The 16,222-nt window shown below is 49.5% G+C and overlaps 1 protein-coding gene across 1 annotated transcript in view; it reads left to right on the forward strand.

Moving 5' to 3' along the window:
• SNX29 (sorting nexin 29) overlaps window positions 1–10,448 on the forward strand; it is a 373,799-nt gene extending 363,351 nt beyond the window's left edge. Inside the window, exon 21 of the mRNA XM_080942329.1 lies at window positions 8,962–10,448. Within this exon, the coding sequence (XP_080798455.1) occupies window positions 8,962–9,091 (130 nt within the window). The 3' untranslated portion in view covers window positions 9,092–10,448. The remainder of the gene's footprint in view (window positions 1–8,961) is intronic.
• The last annotated feature ends 5,774 nt before the right edge of the window (window positions 10,449–16,222 follow it).

A 16,222-nucleotide genomic window follows, 5' to 3' on the forward strand; every position in this document is an offset into this window, starting at 1 on the left:
TGTGCTTCCGAAACACTCGCATGTGCTCCCACAACATGGAGATGCTCACATGACTGTATGGGACGGCAGCATTGGAGCCATGAGTACGGAAGGCACATAGTAGGTGCTCTAATCATGCACCCCATGTTTCCTTTCAACCCCATGAAGGATACAGTGAGGGGAATATGAATACTAGATTGATTGATTGGTAATTATAAACAATTACCACGAACAAGAGGGGAAAATCTTTGTTTCTTATTACCCACAGGACTGCTGTGATTCAAACTGTTATTTTGACTAAAAAATGAACAAAACATGATGAGAAAATTAGAGATGTTTAAGCAGCTATCTTCCTTGCTTAAAAAAAAAAAGGAAAACTTCACACACACATTTATAGAATCAAAGGGTTCAAATTAGTCCCAGTGCTCAAAGGACCAGGCAACTTAGCTTGCCCTAGGATCTGTCAGTGTAGTAAGTAGCCCAGGCTGGCCAGGAGCACAGCCAGAGTAGTGGCTGCCCTTCACCAAGTACAGGGTGGACACCTAATGCATGCCAAGCGTGCTGGCAGTGCTAAGGCAAGGCATGTCCCCACCTATGGCTAGGGACATAGACATTGAGCCTGGGGTGGGGGCCCATGCATACCAGCTGGTGGTTGCTTCAGAGACCAGTGGGCACAGGCCTGGTATGGATGTGTTAGTGTGGTTAGAGAAGCCCTCAAAGGTAATGGGACACAGGATAGAGACAGGACCAGGTAGAGAAAACCACAGGTTTTCTGCATGGTGGTCAGAGTGCCAAGACGCTGGGGAGGTGAGAGGGGTAGGTGCAGCTGTTAGTTCTGCTGTGTTTAGAATGGAGCACTGGTGTTCTGGGTGTGGATGAGAGAGGCAACGTTGCTGGCATGAGGGATTAGAAGCACAGAGTTGCCCTCTAGTAGTAAATGATGACTCAGAGATGCAAGGGATGGGCTTTGTGAGGCCTTTGGACACTCGTGCGGAGCAGGTAGTGCATCCAGAACCCACAGACAGAGGCATAAACTGAAGAGCTGTCCGTGCAGGCACCTGGCATCCCAAGTTAGGTAAGGTCATTGAGGACGAGTAGTTTACGGGAGAGGACTCACAGCTGTACCTGGGAGATGTCAGTAGGTAAAGAGGAGCCCATGAAGGAGGTGTGTGGAGCACACTCCCAAGTGATTGCTTCTAGAAGCTGAGGGACACAGCCCAGCAGGGAAGGCGTGATGTTCATGGAATCTTCCAGACTAGAGTATCCTCTGCCACCCTGGGGGCGAGAATAGAAGCTGCTACACGGGAAGCAGGTGGCCCAGGCATACACCTCCAGGCAAGTGCAGCCCAGAGTGTCCAGATACTGGAAGTGGCACATTAGATGGGCTGGCAGAGGCTCACCTCGTCCTCTGTCACCTCTGTCCACTGTCTTCAGCCTAAGCTGGTCCCCATCTTGATCTTTAGGGCTGAACCCTTGGCCTGTGAAGCCAGTGGCAACATTAATGCAATTAGGTGTTGCCACAAACAGAAGTCTTCCCTGGGGCCATTTTCTGCCTATATAACTCAAGGTCTCAACGACTCCATTCTAAGTATAGCCAACTGTGGGCAGGGGGCAGAGAAATCAAGGCCTGGCAGGGTTTGCACTGTGCTTGAGAAGCAGCTGCTGCTAAGCCCTGAGTGTTGGGCAGGAGAGGGCCAGCAGGAGAGGAGGGGCATATCTAACGTAAGTACCTAGATGCTTTGACACTCATGTGCCCTTTCTGAACCCTGGTTTCTCTCCCCTAGGCCTCGGACCTCTCCAACACTGTCAGTGGGTCTGTACAGGAGTGTGAGGAAGGGCAGCATCTTTGTGGGATGAATGACATGGCCCCTGCTGACTGACAGACAGGCCGATATGAAAATGTCATGTAGCTCAGCTGGAGTACTTAGGTGCCCAGAGGTTTGTCCACTGTGTTGGGTGCCCCTGCAGTAACCTCCAGGCCTGCCAGTTGGGTTGATGGCAGCAGAGCAGGGAGGCTCTGAAGATGAGGCAGATGTTGCCTGTAGACATCTGGCACTGGCACTCCTTAACAGTGTCCCACTGAGACCTCAGAGCCTGAGCCTCCTCTGCTGCCATTGCCATAAAGTAGGAGAACCAAGCTGTGGGGCTAGATGGGGTCCTACCTACCCTGCATGGAGCCATCCCCACTGCAGGGTTCCACCGTCCTGCAGGCCCTATGGATAGATGGCAGAAACCCCTGTCCCAGGCTAGTGAAGAGCCTTTGCAGAGTAAGCAGGGCAGTGATGTCTTTGCCTGTATCTTAGGGCATGCAGGAAGGTCCTTGCTTGTTTACCCTGGTTAAGAACTGTGGAATGTGGCCAGCTCACTTGCTTGTTGCTAACTTTGGTGCTGGTTTTTGCTGCTGGTGGTGGGTGGTCTGGTTCTTTGTTTTGTTTTTACTGGAAACAGGCATTGCACACGTGAAGCACATGTTCTGTCCTTGTGCTACGTCACTGACTGCATTGGTGGGTCGGGTGAGCACTGATCATTTCTTTTTTTTTCTTTCTTTTTTTTTTTATTAGATACTCTGTATTGGACATTTGAGATGTTATCCCTTTCCCTCCTGCCCGCTCCCATCACCCCTCCCCCTCCGTTTGCCTTCACAAAGGTGCAATTCCTCCACCCCATTGCCTTGGCATTCCCCTACATTGGGAAAATATGCCCTCCCTGGGTTTATCAATCTTGCTGATATTCTCAAGAAACCAGCTCTTGGTTTTGTTGACTCTTTGTATAGTTCTTTTTGTCTCTATTTGGTTGATTTCTGCTCTGAGTTTGATTATTTCTACTTCTCTTGGGTGTATCTGCTTCTTTTTGTTCTAGGGCTTTCAGGCATGCTGTCTGAAAGCTGCTAGTGTATGCTCTCTCCAGGTTCTTTTTGGAGGCACTCAGAGCTGTGAGTTTTCCTTTTAGTACTGCTTTCATTGCATTCCATTAGTTTGGGTGTGTTGTGCTGTCTTCTTTCTTTATTTCTTCCTTGACCATGTTATCATTGAGCAGGGCATTGTTCAGCTTCCATGCGGTTGTGGGTTTTAGTTGTTATTAAAGACAAGCCTTAGGCCATGGTGATCTGATAGGATACATGGCAGTATTTTGATCTTCTTGTATCTGTTGAGGCCTGTTTTGTGACCGACTATATGGTCAGTTTTGGAGAAGGTACCGTGACATGCTGAGAGGAAAGTATATTCTTTTGTTTTAGGATGAAATGTCTTGTAGATGTCTGTTAATTCCAGTTGGTCCATAACCTCTGCTAGTTTGACTGTGTCTCTTTTAAGTTTCTGCCTCCATGATCTGTCCATTGATGAGAGTGGGGCGTTGAAGTCTCCCACTATTATTGTGTGTCGTGTAATATATGCTTTGAACTTTAGTAGGATTTCTTTTATAAATGTGGGTGTCCTTGTATTTGGAGCATAGATGTTCAAGATTGAGAGTTCATCTTGATAGATTTTTCCTGTGATGAGTAAAAAGTGTCCTTCCTTACCTTTTTTTTTTTTAATTTGATAACTTTTGGTTGAAAATCTATTTTAATTTGATATTAGAGTGGCTACTTCACTTGTTTCCTGGACCATTTGCTTGGAAGGTTTTTTCCCAGCCTTTTACTCTGAGGAATGTCTGTCTTTGTCTCTGAGATGAGTTTCCTGTATGCAGCAAAATGCTGGATCCTGTTTACATATCCAGTCTGATAGTCTAAGTCTTTTATTGGGGAATTGAGTCCATTGATGTTAAGAGATATTAAGGAATAGTGATTGTTGTTCCCTGTTATGTTTGTTGTTAGAGGTAGACTTATGTGTGTGTGCTTTTCTTCTTTTGGTTTCCTTGCATGATTTTTTTTTCTTCCTTGTGTTGGATTTTTCCATCTATCATCCTTTGTAGGGCTGGATTTGTGTACAGATATTGTCTAAATTTGCTTTTCTCCTGGTTTCTCCATCTATGGTGATTGAGAGTTTTGCTGGATATAGTAACCTGGGCTGACATGTGCGTTCTCTTAGGTTCTGTATGACGTCTGTCCAGGATCTTCTAGCTTTCATAGTCTCTGTTGAGAAGTTGGGTGTAATTCTGATTGGTCTGCCTTTATATGTTACTTGTCTTTTTTTCTTTACAGCTTTTAGGATTCTTTCTTTCTTTTGAATATTCAGTGTTTTGACTATTATGTGTCCAGAGGAGTTTCTTTTCTGGTTCAATCTATTTGGAGTTCTGTAGGCTTCCTGTATGTTCATGGTCATCTCATTCTTATGGGTAGGGAAGTTTTCTACTATGATTCTGTTGAAGATATTTACTGTGACTTTTAGTTGAGAGTCTTTACTCTTCTACACCTATTATCCTTAGGTTTGGTCTTCTCATTGTTTCTTGGATCTCTTGAATGTTTTGGGTTGGGGCTGTTTGGTTTTTGCATCTTCTCTGACTGTTTTGTCTATGTTTACAATGTTGTCTTCTGCTCCTGAGATCCTCTCTTCCATCTCTTGTAGTCAGTTGTTGATGCTTGCATCTATGACTCCTGATTTCTTTTTTAGATTTTCTATCTCCGGGGTTGTCTCTTTTTGTGTTTTATTGTTTCTATTTCCATTTTCAATTCCTTCCTCTGTTTGGTTGTGTTTTCCTGTAGTTTTTTTTTGAGTGATTTCTCCTGGTTCTCCTGTAATTGTTTGAGTTACTCATGCACTTCTCAAAGATCTCCATTATCATCATGAAGTATGATTTCAAGTCTAAGTCTTATTTTTCTGGTATGTTTGGCAATCCACTAGTTGCTGTGGTTGGAGAGCTGGGTTATGGTGTTGCCAGGTTGTCTTGTTTTCCATTGCTTAGGTTCTTTCACTTTCCTCTTGCCATCTTGTTATCTGTGATTATAGGTGATCTTGTTGTCTCTGACTGGAGCTTGTCTCTCCTGTATATCTGAGGACCCATGGGCTCATGAAGGAAATTGCTTCTGGTTGTTGGGCTCTTTGTGGGCAGGCAGTGAGTTCTGATGGCCTTGACTCCGTTCTGTCTCGTGGGAGAGTTCTTGTGAGGCTGTTCTGGGGGCTCAGCCATTTGCAGGCTGGTCCTGACCTTGATGAAGGTCACCCGGCCCTCTTTTTGAGCCAGAAAGGCTTCCAGAGTGCACCACACTATCTGTCCTCCAGGAGCTCCGGGAGATCCCTCCCAGACAGCCTGTAAGGTGTGTGGCAAGCTCCCTGTGGGCTCAGGCAGAAGACTGCTTGCAAGGCAGTTCTGGGGTCTCAGCCATCTGGGGGCGGGTCCTGAGTCTTGATGAAGATCACCTGCACCTCTCACTGGGCTGGAAAGGACCCAATTCCAGAGTGCACCACCCTATCTGCCCAAGAGATCACCAGGTGTTCCCTTCCCAGACAGCAGGTGAAAGTATGTGGCAGGCTTAGGGCTTACAAGATTGCAAGATTTCTCTGGGGGCTCAGCCATCTGTATGCAGGTCCTGAATCTTGATCATACTGATCATTTCTGACCCAGTTTATAACAGGAGCCCCTTCTCTGGAAGCTTGAAGATGTGAGACCTGGCCACTCACTTCAAAGGAGGACAGGATTTTAACCACAATTGCCATTTGTAAGCATTGGCAGTTGCTAGGATACAGATGCAAATACCCAGGGATTCCACAAGACAAAGGCAGAGGTTAGGTTTGGGCACTGGAAACCCTGCTTGTTAAGCAGTCCTGCCCAGCATGTGGCCTGAATGATCACTTCTTGGTTCTGGGTCTGTAAAGGTGCCCCAAAGAAATCTAACTCCCATGATTGATCCCACTGTGTCTTCAAGGGTGAGCTGTTCCTACATCTAAGGTGGCTGAAGATTTTGAGACACTTTCTTGGAGATCTGAATTAGGCTATAAAAGCAAACTCTAATCTCTGTGCCCTTGGCCTAGAAGAGGGTAGGCTAGGTTAGCTGACCCTGCTTCACAGACTCCCTGTCTGCCTCCTGTGGCTTAGCTCGAGCAGGTGCAGAATGAAGGCAGAGCTGCCTTCAAATAGCAGCTGGTGCCTAGTGGGGTGACACATGTACTGGGAGTGTAGAGGCAGGTGGGTCTATGAGTTTGGAGCTAGCCTGCTCTACATCGTGAGTTTAGACTAGACAAGGCTGCAGAGTGAGACCTTGTCTAAAAAAACCCTGTAGTTTGCAAGAGCCTGATTGTCTGCTCTGTGGTGTCTGGTGTTCTGGCAGCCTGGGAAAGGGTCGTATCCAGTGATCCCACAAGATAAAGGGCAGAGGTCAGTGTAGTCCCACAGGAGCAAGGCCTCAGCATCATCTTAGACATCTCATAGCAGTCTGCCCTCACTGCTCCCAAGACAGAGGTGGATCATTTGTCTCTGCACAGTTCTGTCTGGATGTAGCATTTGTCACCCAACCATAATGTCTGGAGGACACCCGTTGGAGGTGGGACTCATAAACGCATTAGAACAGGATCGTGTTGGAAGTTTATGGTGACTACTGGTTGGTTCCCCTGCCCTTGAGTGTACTATCTTCTCTGCTTGACACCCTTCCATGACTCCTAGGAGTCCTCTACCTTCCAAGACCATGCCCTCAGGGACAACACTGGTATCTAGAGAGTCAGTTTTAATTTGTGTCCCTCTTCTGGACCTCTGGTACTTCTGATGGGTCCACAAGCAGTTCCTTCTTAAGCTACAGTAACTCTGCCAGAATCTCCTAATGGAAGAAACAATTTAAGGAGCCTATTGTGATCAGGGTCAAAACAGCACGGCAGGGGGCCCTGGTAGGGCAGGAGAACACCTTCCTGGCTCTCAGGCACATCTGATGTGAGCCTTACCTCCAGATTTACCTAGAAGCCCTCCCGACCTCTAGGAAGCAGCTCAAGGATGTATCGCTGGCATTAGAAGCAAGAGGCAGCATGGTGCACATTTTCTGTTTGTAGAATTAACAAGGAAAGCAGTATGTAAGTTACACACACACACACAAACACACATACACACACACACACATACACACACACACACACTATACAGTAGGTAGCTCAAGGAAGGTATGTTCAGAGCAAAGGGGGTTGTCCCCTGGAGGCCAGGGCTGGAGGGACATGCACTTGCCACTCACTTCTGCCTTCCTGTTTCAACTTGCTTCTGTGTCACCCATTCCAGGAAGTAATGAACTAAGGTCCCACCTTTCAAAAGGCTTGAGGCTGAAAACTGAGCTAGCAGAGACAGAGAAGCAGTCTCTCTGGCCACCTCTCCTTTGCCTTCTAAGGAAAATGCAGAGGTCTTTTTTATGAGCCACCTTCTTCTGTCTGAACATTTAATAGCTTTATTCTGGGAGGAAGCCTGGGAAGGAGGCTGATGTACTCACCGCATTTAGCCGGAAATGAACTGTGAGGTGAGCAGTGGAGGAACAGAGCGTGGTGGCCGTGCCCTGCTCTAGGGGTTTTCTCCGCTGAGCTCTGGCTTCCAGCTGCAGTGAGCTGTGTTATTGGGTGAGGCCTCGTCTGGAATGAAGAGAGTGTCATTCGGCTTCTAGAGAAGTACTGTAGAGCCCTCTGGCCTCCTAATATGACTTGCATGCCTCCTCTAGAGACAATCCAAAATCACATCTCAAAGGCCAGACAGTTTGCCAGCCCACCAAAACCCACTTTACTGTCAGTGACCAGTGGATTTGCTCCTGTATTGATTGGCACTTTGATTTTTGTCTGCTTCCTGGTTCTCACCCTGGACTTTGCAGCAAACTTTAAATGAGTCTTGCAGCTTGGCTTGAGTACTCTTTGAAGTCTGGCAGCTCTGGAGCACACCTGAGCTGAGAACCACTTTTATGAGCCCAGAACGGACCCCAAGTGTATCCGCTCAGCATCCTCCTGTGTGATGCAGGCTTACAAGTCTGTATCCACCTCCCACCTGACACACTCCCAGGTCTGAGTGAGACAGCTTAGGGTAGCAACAAGGTCTCTTCCCCCACCAGACTAACACGTGGGCTTTGGGATGTTCTCTTCCCAGCTGGATGATGGAGACCTGCCCGGCTCTGCCCCTGCAGGCAGCACCCGTGAGGCCTGCCAGCCTCTCTGGAAAGTGAACTGGAAGTAGGACCTGCTCTGCAGGTCACTCTGTGACACAGTAGCTCACCTTTGCTGATACTGTGGGAATAAAACCAATAGGGAGGTAACCGGACATGGTCATGTCCCAATAAAGCTTTACCTGCAGTTGCTAGCACAAGAAATCTTCCAGGCCTTGGTGGCACGCATGGTCTGAAGGATGCTGTGCAGTTCTGTGGACACAGCCATCACTATCCTGAGAAGTCATCCTCAATGTGACACCTGAGGAACCATAGGAAGTACCCAGTGAGTGAGGGGACTCCAGGATTGTCCAAGACATACAAGGTCTGGCAGCATGTAAGCACCCCCTGCCTGCCATGCGGAGTGGAATGACCCAGGCACGTGCTCAGAGGCCAGGCTGAAGTTGTGAAGTTGTGATGTTCAGTGTGTGGGTTTGTTGCTAGACTTTCAGAACTACAGGTTGAGTTAAAATTGAAGCCTTTGGAACTGAGGGGCCAGGCTCAGCATCAGCACTGTGAAGGGAAGGCACATGACTGAGAGTCACCGTCTGAGGCCGGAATTCGGACGGGTGGCCATGTTTCCTCCTGTTTTCCATCCCCAAATGTATGTGCTTCGTAGGGATGCTGGGATAGTGGGCAGGCACGGGCACACCCACGGCAGCTGCAGCTCTGGGATGAGGCTTTGCCATGAGATGAAGGGATGTGTGACAGAGAGAGCACTTGGCTGGTGACAGCCTCAAAACAGGCTCCTGCATGGTCCCTAAAACCAGCTCAGACAGCCCAGGTTAGTGGGCCTTCCAGGCTGCTTAAAACGTAAAAACATACCTCATTTCTTCCAGTTACACTGACCAATTAGAGCTCTGTGTCTCTGCTGGTCTCATATGTGGCCCCGTTCCCTACCTGTGTCATTGCATTTAAGCTCTAACTTCATCAGATCTCCTCCTGTCTTGCAGGGACATCACCCCACCCGGAGAACCGCTGAGCAAGAGCAGCAGGCCCAAAGTCGTTTCCCGCTTCCCTAAGCTGTCCCGAGGCCACCCCAGGGAGGTGCGCAACGTGGAGCCTCAAAGTGGTGACCTCTGACCTCTGACCTCTGACCTTGGTGGACTCTCAGCCCCCAGCCACTTTGTGCTCAACTTTGCCATGGCAGCTGGCCCTGGATACCTTGGCAGGATGGCCATGTTCCCACAGAGAACACACCCTTCCTGCTGCCACATGCCACCCAATTAAACTGGTCAGTTTTAGCTGCTGGGTCTCTGTCCTTAGAGCAAAGCATTGCTCACAGGACAGACACAGATGGGGACACTGTCACTACCCCCAGGGTGCCCAGGGATGGCTGTCACCCCCTCTGGGTCAGCCAACAGGACAGTGGGTGCCAGGCTGGGCCCGGACCCCTGGTTGAGACGCACGACCCACGGCAGAAGAACCCTTCAGATGCCACCTGTGACACTTTCTCATGTGGGGACTAGAATGACTGTTACACTCTTGAATTTCCTGACGCACCTGCCTGCTGCAGCCTGTGGCTGGGGTCTCCTTCCCTGTCCTCTTCCCCCTCTGGTGGTTAGACACCCAACAGCACTGCCACATGGCTGGTATGGATGTGATTTCTTCATCTAGTGGCCTAGCAAAGGCATTGGCAGTGACTTTGTCCTTGAGGAACCATCCTCCCCCCTCCCCCGTCATGGGCTCCACCCTCCAGCACAGCCCTCAGCGACAGCCTGAAAACTGGCTGTGATCTCGTGTCACTAGAGACTTGGCTCTGTGCATTGCTGTGGAAGGCTGGCCCTGTTGCCTCTCAGACCCAGTCCCAGAACTGAGCAGAGAGTGACTGTCCCTGACATCTCAGAGGGAGCGGAGTGCTGTGTCCCCACGAGCGGTTCTATTGCATTCATCTCAGGGTCCATCCTAGAGACCAGGGCTCGGGTGCACGGAGTGGAATTCGATCCAGATGCTTTACATCTGCCTCCCTTTGGCATCAAGCCTGGGTCCCCCTGATTCTCAGAACCCACTGTCAGGGGTGGTCTGTCTCCCTAGGTCAGAACCTCCTTGCTTTCTTCATATAGCTTGGAGGATGTACCAAGCAGTGTACACTCTGCCTGCCAAGGAAGGAGTTCACAAGGGGCTACTACTTAGGCGGTGGTGAAGGCAGCCTGAATGTGAACTTGAAGGGCTGAGGCTCAAAGCTAGACTTTGGCAAGAGGTCTAAGGAAACAGAGTTTCCCTGGTGCCTTGGAAAACCCCGGAAGCCAGAGGGACTTCCGAGTGCAGGGAGAAGCCTGGACAGAGGGTGCCTTGGGACAGACATGGGGGCACAGGTGAGGAAGAACATAGCTGCCCTCCCTCATGGTCAGGGGCAGGAGCTGGGGGGCGGGAGGGATACCCTCTTCACCTTGCTGGAAAGGGAGGAGCCAAGAGGGTTCTCAGCCCTAGAAAGCCAACATGGCTCCCTTCCTGTGTGCCTAAGATGTTTCAGGCTCCACACAAACACCACACCCAGAGTGTGGGTTGGGCGTGCAGTTTTCAGTTGGGCAAACGGAAGCATGCAAAACTGAGACTATGGCAGCCCCCAGTCCACCTCCTGAGCTGGGGTACTCGATACTCATGTTCTGGTACACCTCCTACGCATCAGAGGCTCTCACTGCAGACGGCACAGGACCATCTTCCACATTCAGCACCACAGCCAAAGCAGGGAGGGGAGGGGGAAGGAAAGGGAAGGCAGGCAGGCACCCAGACTCGAGGCCTTGGTTTTCTAGGATTAATTATGGGAAACATGCCCGACTCTGCCATAGTGTGAATATAAAGGCTCCGTTCCAGGGACTTCATAGGCCCTGTTCTGACATCTGCCTCCTACCCAGTCCTTTCCCCCATCTAGGGCCTTGCAAGTGCTGGACAAAAGCTCTTCGGTGAGCCACACTCCAGCCCTGCCCACACCATGCTTCCACAGAAACCCAGCAAACTCTTGGTTCCAGGTTACCAGTCTTATACCTCACAAGAGCATGTTGGACTCAGTGCAGGGTCAGGTGATGGAAGGCTGTTACCACGGTGTTCCCACATCTGAGACCCAGAGTCCAGAGAGAAGTGCAGAGCCATGCTCACTCAGCCTGATACAACCTCAGCTCTTCAGGAGACTGCTGCCTAATTCTCATCCTGACTGTGGCCTTGGCATTCTTGTGACTGCTAAAACTTTGTTTCTATAATGGTTCACATGTCCTGAGGGCAAGTCCCAGTGTCCTGGGCCTTGGTTACTGTGTCATCTCTTCCAGCTGTCTGTGTAACCTGTAGACACAACTGGCCCCTGAGGAGAGGTCGCAGGCCCGCCACCAGACTCCCTCAGGTTGGCAGCCTGCACCCACCCACCTGATATGCTCAGCTGAGGCGCTCCTGAGAGACTTAGCTCTCCTGCCAGCAGGACTACTCAGGAGCAGGTAGTCTCACCATGGTGCCCTGCCCCTGCCTGCTCCACAGTCTGGGAAGCATGCAAGGGGGAGGAGCTTCATGCTCATGGCAATAACAGTCCTGACTGCCCAGCGTTCCCACTAGAGACATTGCTCCCCACCCCAGAGCCGTGACCAGAAGGCAAGTGCCTCCTTATGAACAAGGTCTATCGTAACAAACATTCTTCAAACAATCGTGCATTATTCCACTAAAGGTAGTGTTAAGTGTGTGCTGTTTAGGTTGGTTCTGCTAACTTTGCACAACGGTAGTACTGTATATTTTGCCTAATTTTTCTGTGCCAAAAAGTTCAGGCCCTGTTGCTGTGATCCGTGGTCTCTGTGATGCGCCTGAAGTAAAGTCTAGGCAGTGGGTGGAGAGAGGAGAGGGCGCAGTGGCAGCGGACTGGCCTCAGGTTCACTTCTCACTGGGGCCCTGTTCTGCTCTGAACACAGCTGCCCCCCTGTCCCAGAGCCACCTGCAGCTGCTCAGCTCTGCCCCTACCAGGAGGCGACCACTTGACCACATGGAGGTTTGTTTGTGTTTCTTTTTCGTTTTCATCTGTAGGACAGATTGGGAAGGCCGCAAGAAGTGGGACATAGGCCACGTGACAGTGGTTTGCACAGAGCTGTAGGGTTGCCGAGCACACCAGGGAAGAGGACCTGAGAGCTGGGAACTCCAGGGGAGTGAAGGCCCTGGTCAGTCTCCCCATCCACCCTGGAAAGGTCTCTGTGGCTGCTCCAGCCCAAACAGCCCAGAGATCTGAGCATGTGCTATCCCAACTCCCCTCTTACGTTAAGGTTTACACAATAGACTTTTTAAACAAATGTGTTTAATTTTCTAAAATCTCTTGTATTAAATTTTTCTTTTGGAATAAGCTGTGGATTTTGTTACGATCTGGTTGAGAGAGGGCTTTTCAGTGAGGGGATTAAATGGCATTTTCTAAATTAGCCTCTTCTCTGTGGCTCCTTTGTCTGCATTCTTTACTGACAGCTGGGATCACAAGAAAGCCTCTGAAGTTTAGGAGGTTCGCTTATCACTTCAGGCAACACACTACACATCAAGATGTGGTTCAGCTAACACAGCCTTGTTTGAATTAAACTGTGGGAGTCACTTGTAGTATTAGACTCATCTTGGTAAAGTGGAATAGAATAATAATCTTACACGGAAAAATGTTCATCCCATCCTCATGACAGGTTCCTTTCCACACAGTCCCGACACAGGCAGATGAGGAGGAATCAGCACGGCCGTGCTGGAAGACACACTCTGGAACCAACAAGGTCCTAAATAACTTTATCACCTCTAAAAGGCTTGTTTCAACAAATCACTGTACCCCTTATAGAGCAGCTGCTCCTGAAGTCTAGACCAGGCCTTCCCCACATGCCCTCCTGGGCTGGGGCCATGTTGAGAAGCTGCAGGCAGGGGGACCACATCAGTGGGAGAAGAAACATAAGTATTCCACAAAGCAGAGTCATGGGCCTTGAGAGTCCAGTGGGGACCAGCACCATGTGCTGGGAGGAGCTGTGTGGCCCTTCCTGGCTCTACTGATCCATTCAGTTCTATCTCAGACATTGGCCTGAGCCTGCTTTTCCAACTTACCTTCAGCCTTTCTCCCCTTACTCCCTTGCCTCCATCTTCCTGGTCTTGTTCCCAGGCCAGCCACATCTTTATCTACCCCAGGTTCTTTGCATATGCTGGTCTGCTGGTCCATCCCACTTTCTGTGCCTCATTCATTCACTAAGCCCAACCAGAAGCTCATTTTCCAAGATAAACCTTTGACCCTCCAAGCTGCCATCATTCCCCCCACAGCAGGTTTATTTTTATAACTTTTCATTAAAACATTTTTCATACAATATATTTGATCATGTTTTCCTTTCTCTCAATTCCTCCCAGATCCGACCTCACTACCCACTTAGCTTTATGTTGTTTCACTCTCTAAAACAAAAACAAAACCCCACAAAAATGAAAATCAAAATAAGGAGTCTGAGACTCCTGTCTAGTTTATTCCATTTCCAGCTCTGTCCAGGCAGGTACTCCTTCCCAATGATACCTCAGTTTACTCTCATAGGAGGGGCTTCTAGAAGACTCTCCCAGGTTAAGGTTGCCAGCAGCAGAAGTATTTCTGAGACCCTTCTAGAACCCGGTACCTTTCGCAGGATGCTCTCAAGAAAAATTCCTGTGGAGGGTGCTTATCCCTCCCAGAAAGCCAAAACAAGACAGATACCAGACCAAAATTTTCTAATGTTGGGTTTTGCAACACCATCTTCACACTCTAAAACCCACAATGGCCAAACCAAAATTAGACAAAAAGCCTACAAAATCCCAGAGTTGGTCCACTGGGACAGGCCTGCTCTGAGGTGTGGTTTGTGCACCCATGAGACTCCCAGTCCCCTGAGGTGTGGCTCGTGCACCCATGAGACTCCCAGTCCCCTGAGGTGTGGCTCGTGCACCCATGAGACTCCCAGTCGACAGCAGTTAGAAGAGATGAGCGGGAGACTCCGCCCACTTCTCCGAACACACAGAACACAATTTTGATTTCTCTCAGCAACACAGCTGCTGGGTCTACAAATGCAGCCTGTTCTTCCTCTGAGTGTTGTGGACCCCATGATGGCTACTCTACTGTGCCTGGACAGTTTTACCCAGGGGTCTGTACCCTATCTAGATTCACCAACACAGTAGCTACCTATTGAGGTACAAGTAAAACCTTCAGGCTGGTTCAACTCAAACAAAAGCTCAAGGTCGTGGACCCAACTCTCTCCATAGTCTCCCTGCCATGACAAGGAATCGAAGCCAGTAGTTAAAGCTCGTGTGTACTTCCTTCCTTCCTGTCTCTTCCCATCACAGCAGGGCCTCTGCCAAGTCTTGGTGCTCTGCTTCTCACAGCCGAGAGCAGGTCCTTCAACACTGCTCTGAATTGCAGGTTCAGACTCTTCAGTACACTCTTGCATGCTTTGCAGGTGCAGTCGGTGACATGAAGTGTGAGTAGATCATGAATCCAGTGCCTCAGGAGAAGCGGTGCCACACAGAGATAGAGTTGTACAACCATGTGTCAAGAGATGACAAGAACTTGGACTTAACACCGGAAGCAGGAAGAGCCAGAGAGGGTCCCTTCCCGAAGCCTCAAGTGGGTAGGGTCCCCTGCCTTGACTCCTGGAGTGGCTAGCAGCTGAAACATGCTACCCATTCTGTTGCCCATTCTGTCCAGTGCTACAGAAGCCATAGGAAGAAAGTCACACATCACCCAAACCCATCTGCACCCCAAGCCCAACTCCACGTCATCATGTTGCCCCTATAGCCCACACCATAGGACCCTAACAGACCTCTAGCTACTCTCTAGTTCAGCTCCCATCTTCCCTCCATCTCTGGGGAGTACACATGTCTTGGAAGACTACCGCTGACTGGTATGCAGCTCAGCAACTTTGCTTTTGGGTGTATACTTGTCAGAAACTAGCCCACTGCCAGGTCTGATGGGGCAATGTCTCTGAGCCCAGCACTTGAGAAGCCAAGGCAGGAGGATAGAGAGTTTGAGGCTAGCCTGGGCTAAATAGTGATACCTTGCCAGAAAATAAAAGAGAGGGAGTGGGAAAGAGTAGAAAAAAGGAAGAAAGAGGCAGTCGGGGTGGGGAGATGAGTATCAATTTCTGTGCATGGATATTACATATTATTCAATGACTGACGATAACTCTTTCACAAGGTACAGCTACTGCCCCTGAGAACATCTTAATCTCTCTTGACCAAGCATGATGAGCTCCCTCAAGAAAGCTTTGCGGGTCACATCACTTTGTGTGTGTGTGTGTGTGTGTGTGTGTGTGTGTGTGTGTGTGTGTGTGTGTGTGTGTGAATGTGTGTGTGTGTGAATGTGTGTGTGTGTGTGTGTGTGTGTGAATGATATCACTGTATATGTCGGGAAGAGGATGCTACTGAAATACAGAGCTGCTGTTAAGTACTCTACCTACAGCGTGCAGGAGAGCCGTCCACACCACACAGGACAGTCCCTCGATTGGGGATAATGCAATTTGGGATGTCCATAGTGCAAGGGCTATGTACAGCTCCCAGAGCAGTACAGAGTCCATGTTGGTTGAGTGGCTAGACAGGTGATTATTAGGCTCAGTAAGAAGGAAGACAGAGCTGGAGAGTTGGCTCAGTGGTTAATAGCTTTTTTAGAGGACAGGGTTCGAGTCCCAGAACCTACATGGTGGCTCCAAACCATCTATATCTAGTTCCAGGAGATCTGATGCCCTCTTCTGGTACATGGGTACCAGGCATGTATTTGGTATACACACATACATGTGGGTAGAACACTCATGCACATAAAATCTTAAAATCAAAGAAGACAGCAACAGACTCACCGTTGGGCCCAGAAATTCATACGCTCGGCTCTGTCTGGTCTGTCACTCTCCCAGGAGCCTCAGGGCTGCTGCTCTGGTGGTTAAGAGAATGCTCACTTCTTGGTTGCATCAGATCATGATGGGCAGCAAGAAGTGGCAACGTACTAGACAGAGGCGGGGGGGGGGGGGAGTGGGTCACAGCAACCCTGTCAAGAGCACTCTTGGAGACATGTTGGGGCTCCTACCGATGACCTAATGACCCCGTCCTGACTTCCAATAGCACCATCACCTACAGCAACTGTGAAATGGCACAGAGCTGGGGACCCTTGACATGGCCTCAGCAGCCCCAGAGAGGCAGTTCCTCCTCTGCTTGCATTTCATTTGTGCATGTGTGATGCTCTTGGGACCTAATGTTTTGTTCATCCCCAAGAGGCCAAGTGAATACTGGGGCCAG

Source organism: Micromys minutus, assembly GCF_963924665.1.
Source record: "Micromys minutus genome assembly, chromosome: 31".
Taxonomy (NCBI): Eukaryota; Metazoa; Chordata; class Mammalia; order Rodentia; family Muridae; genus Micromys; species Micromys minutus.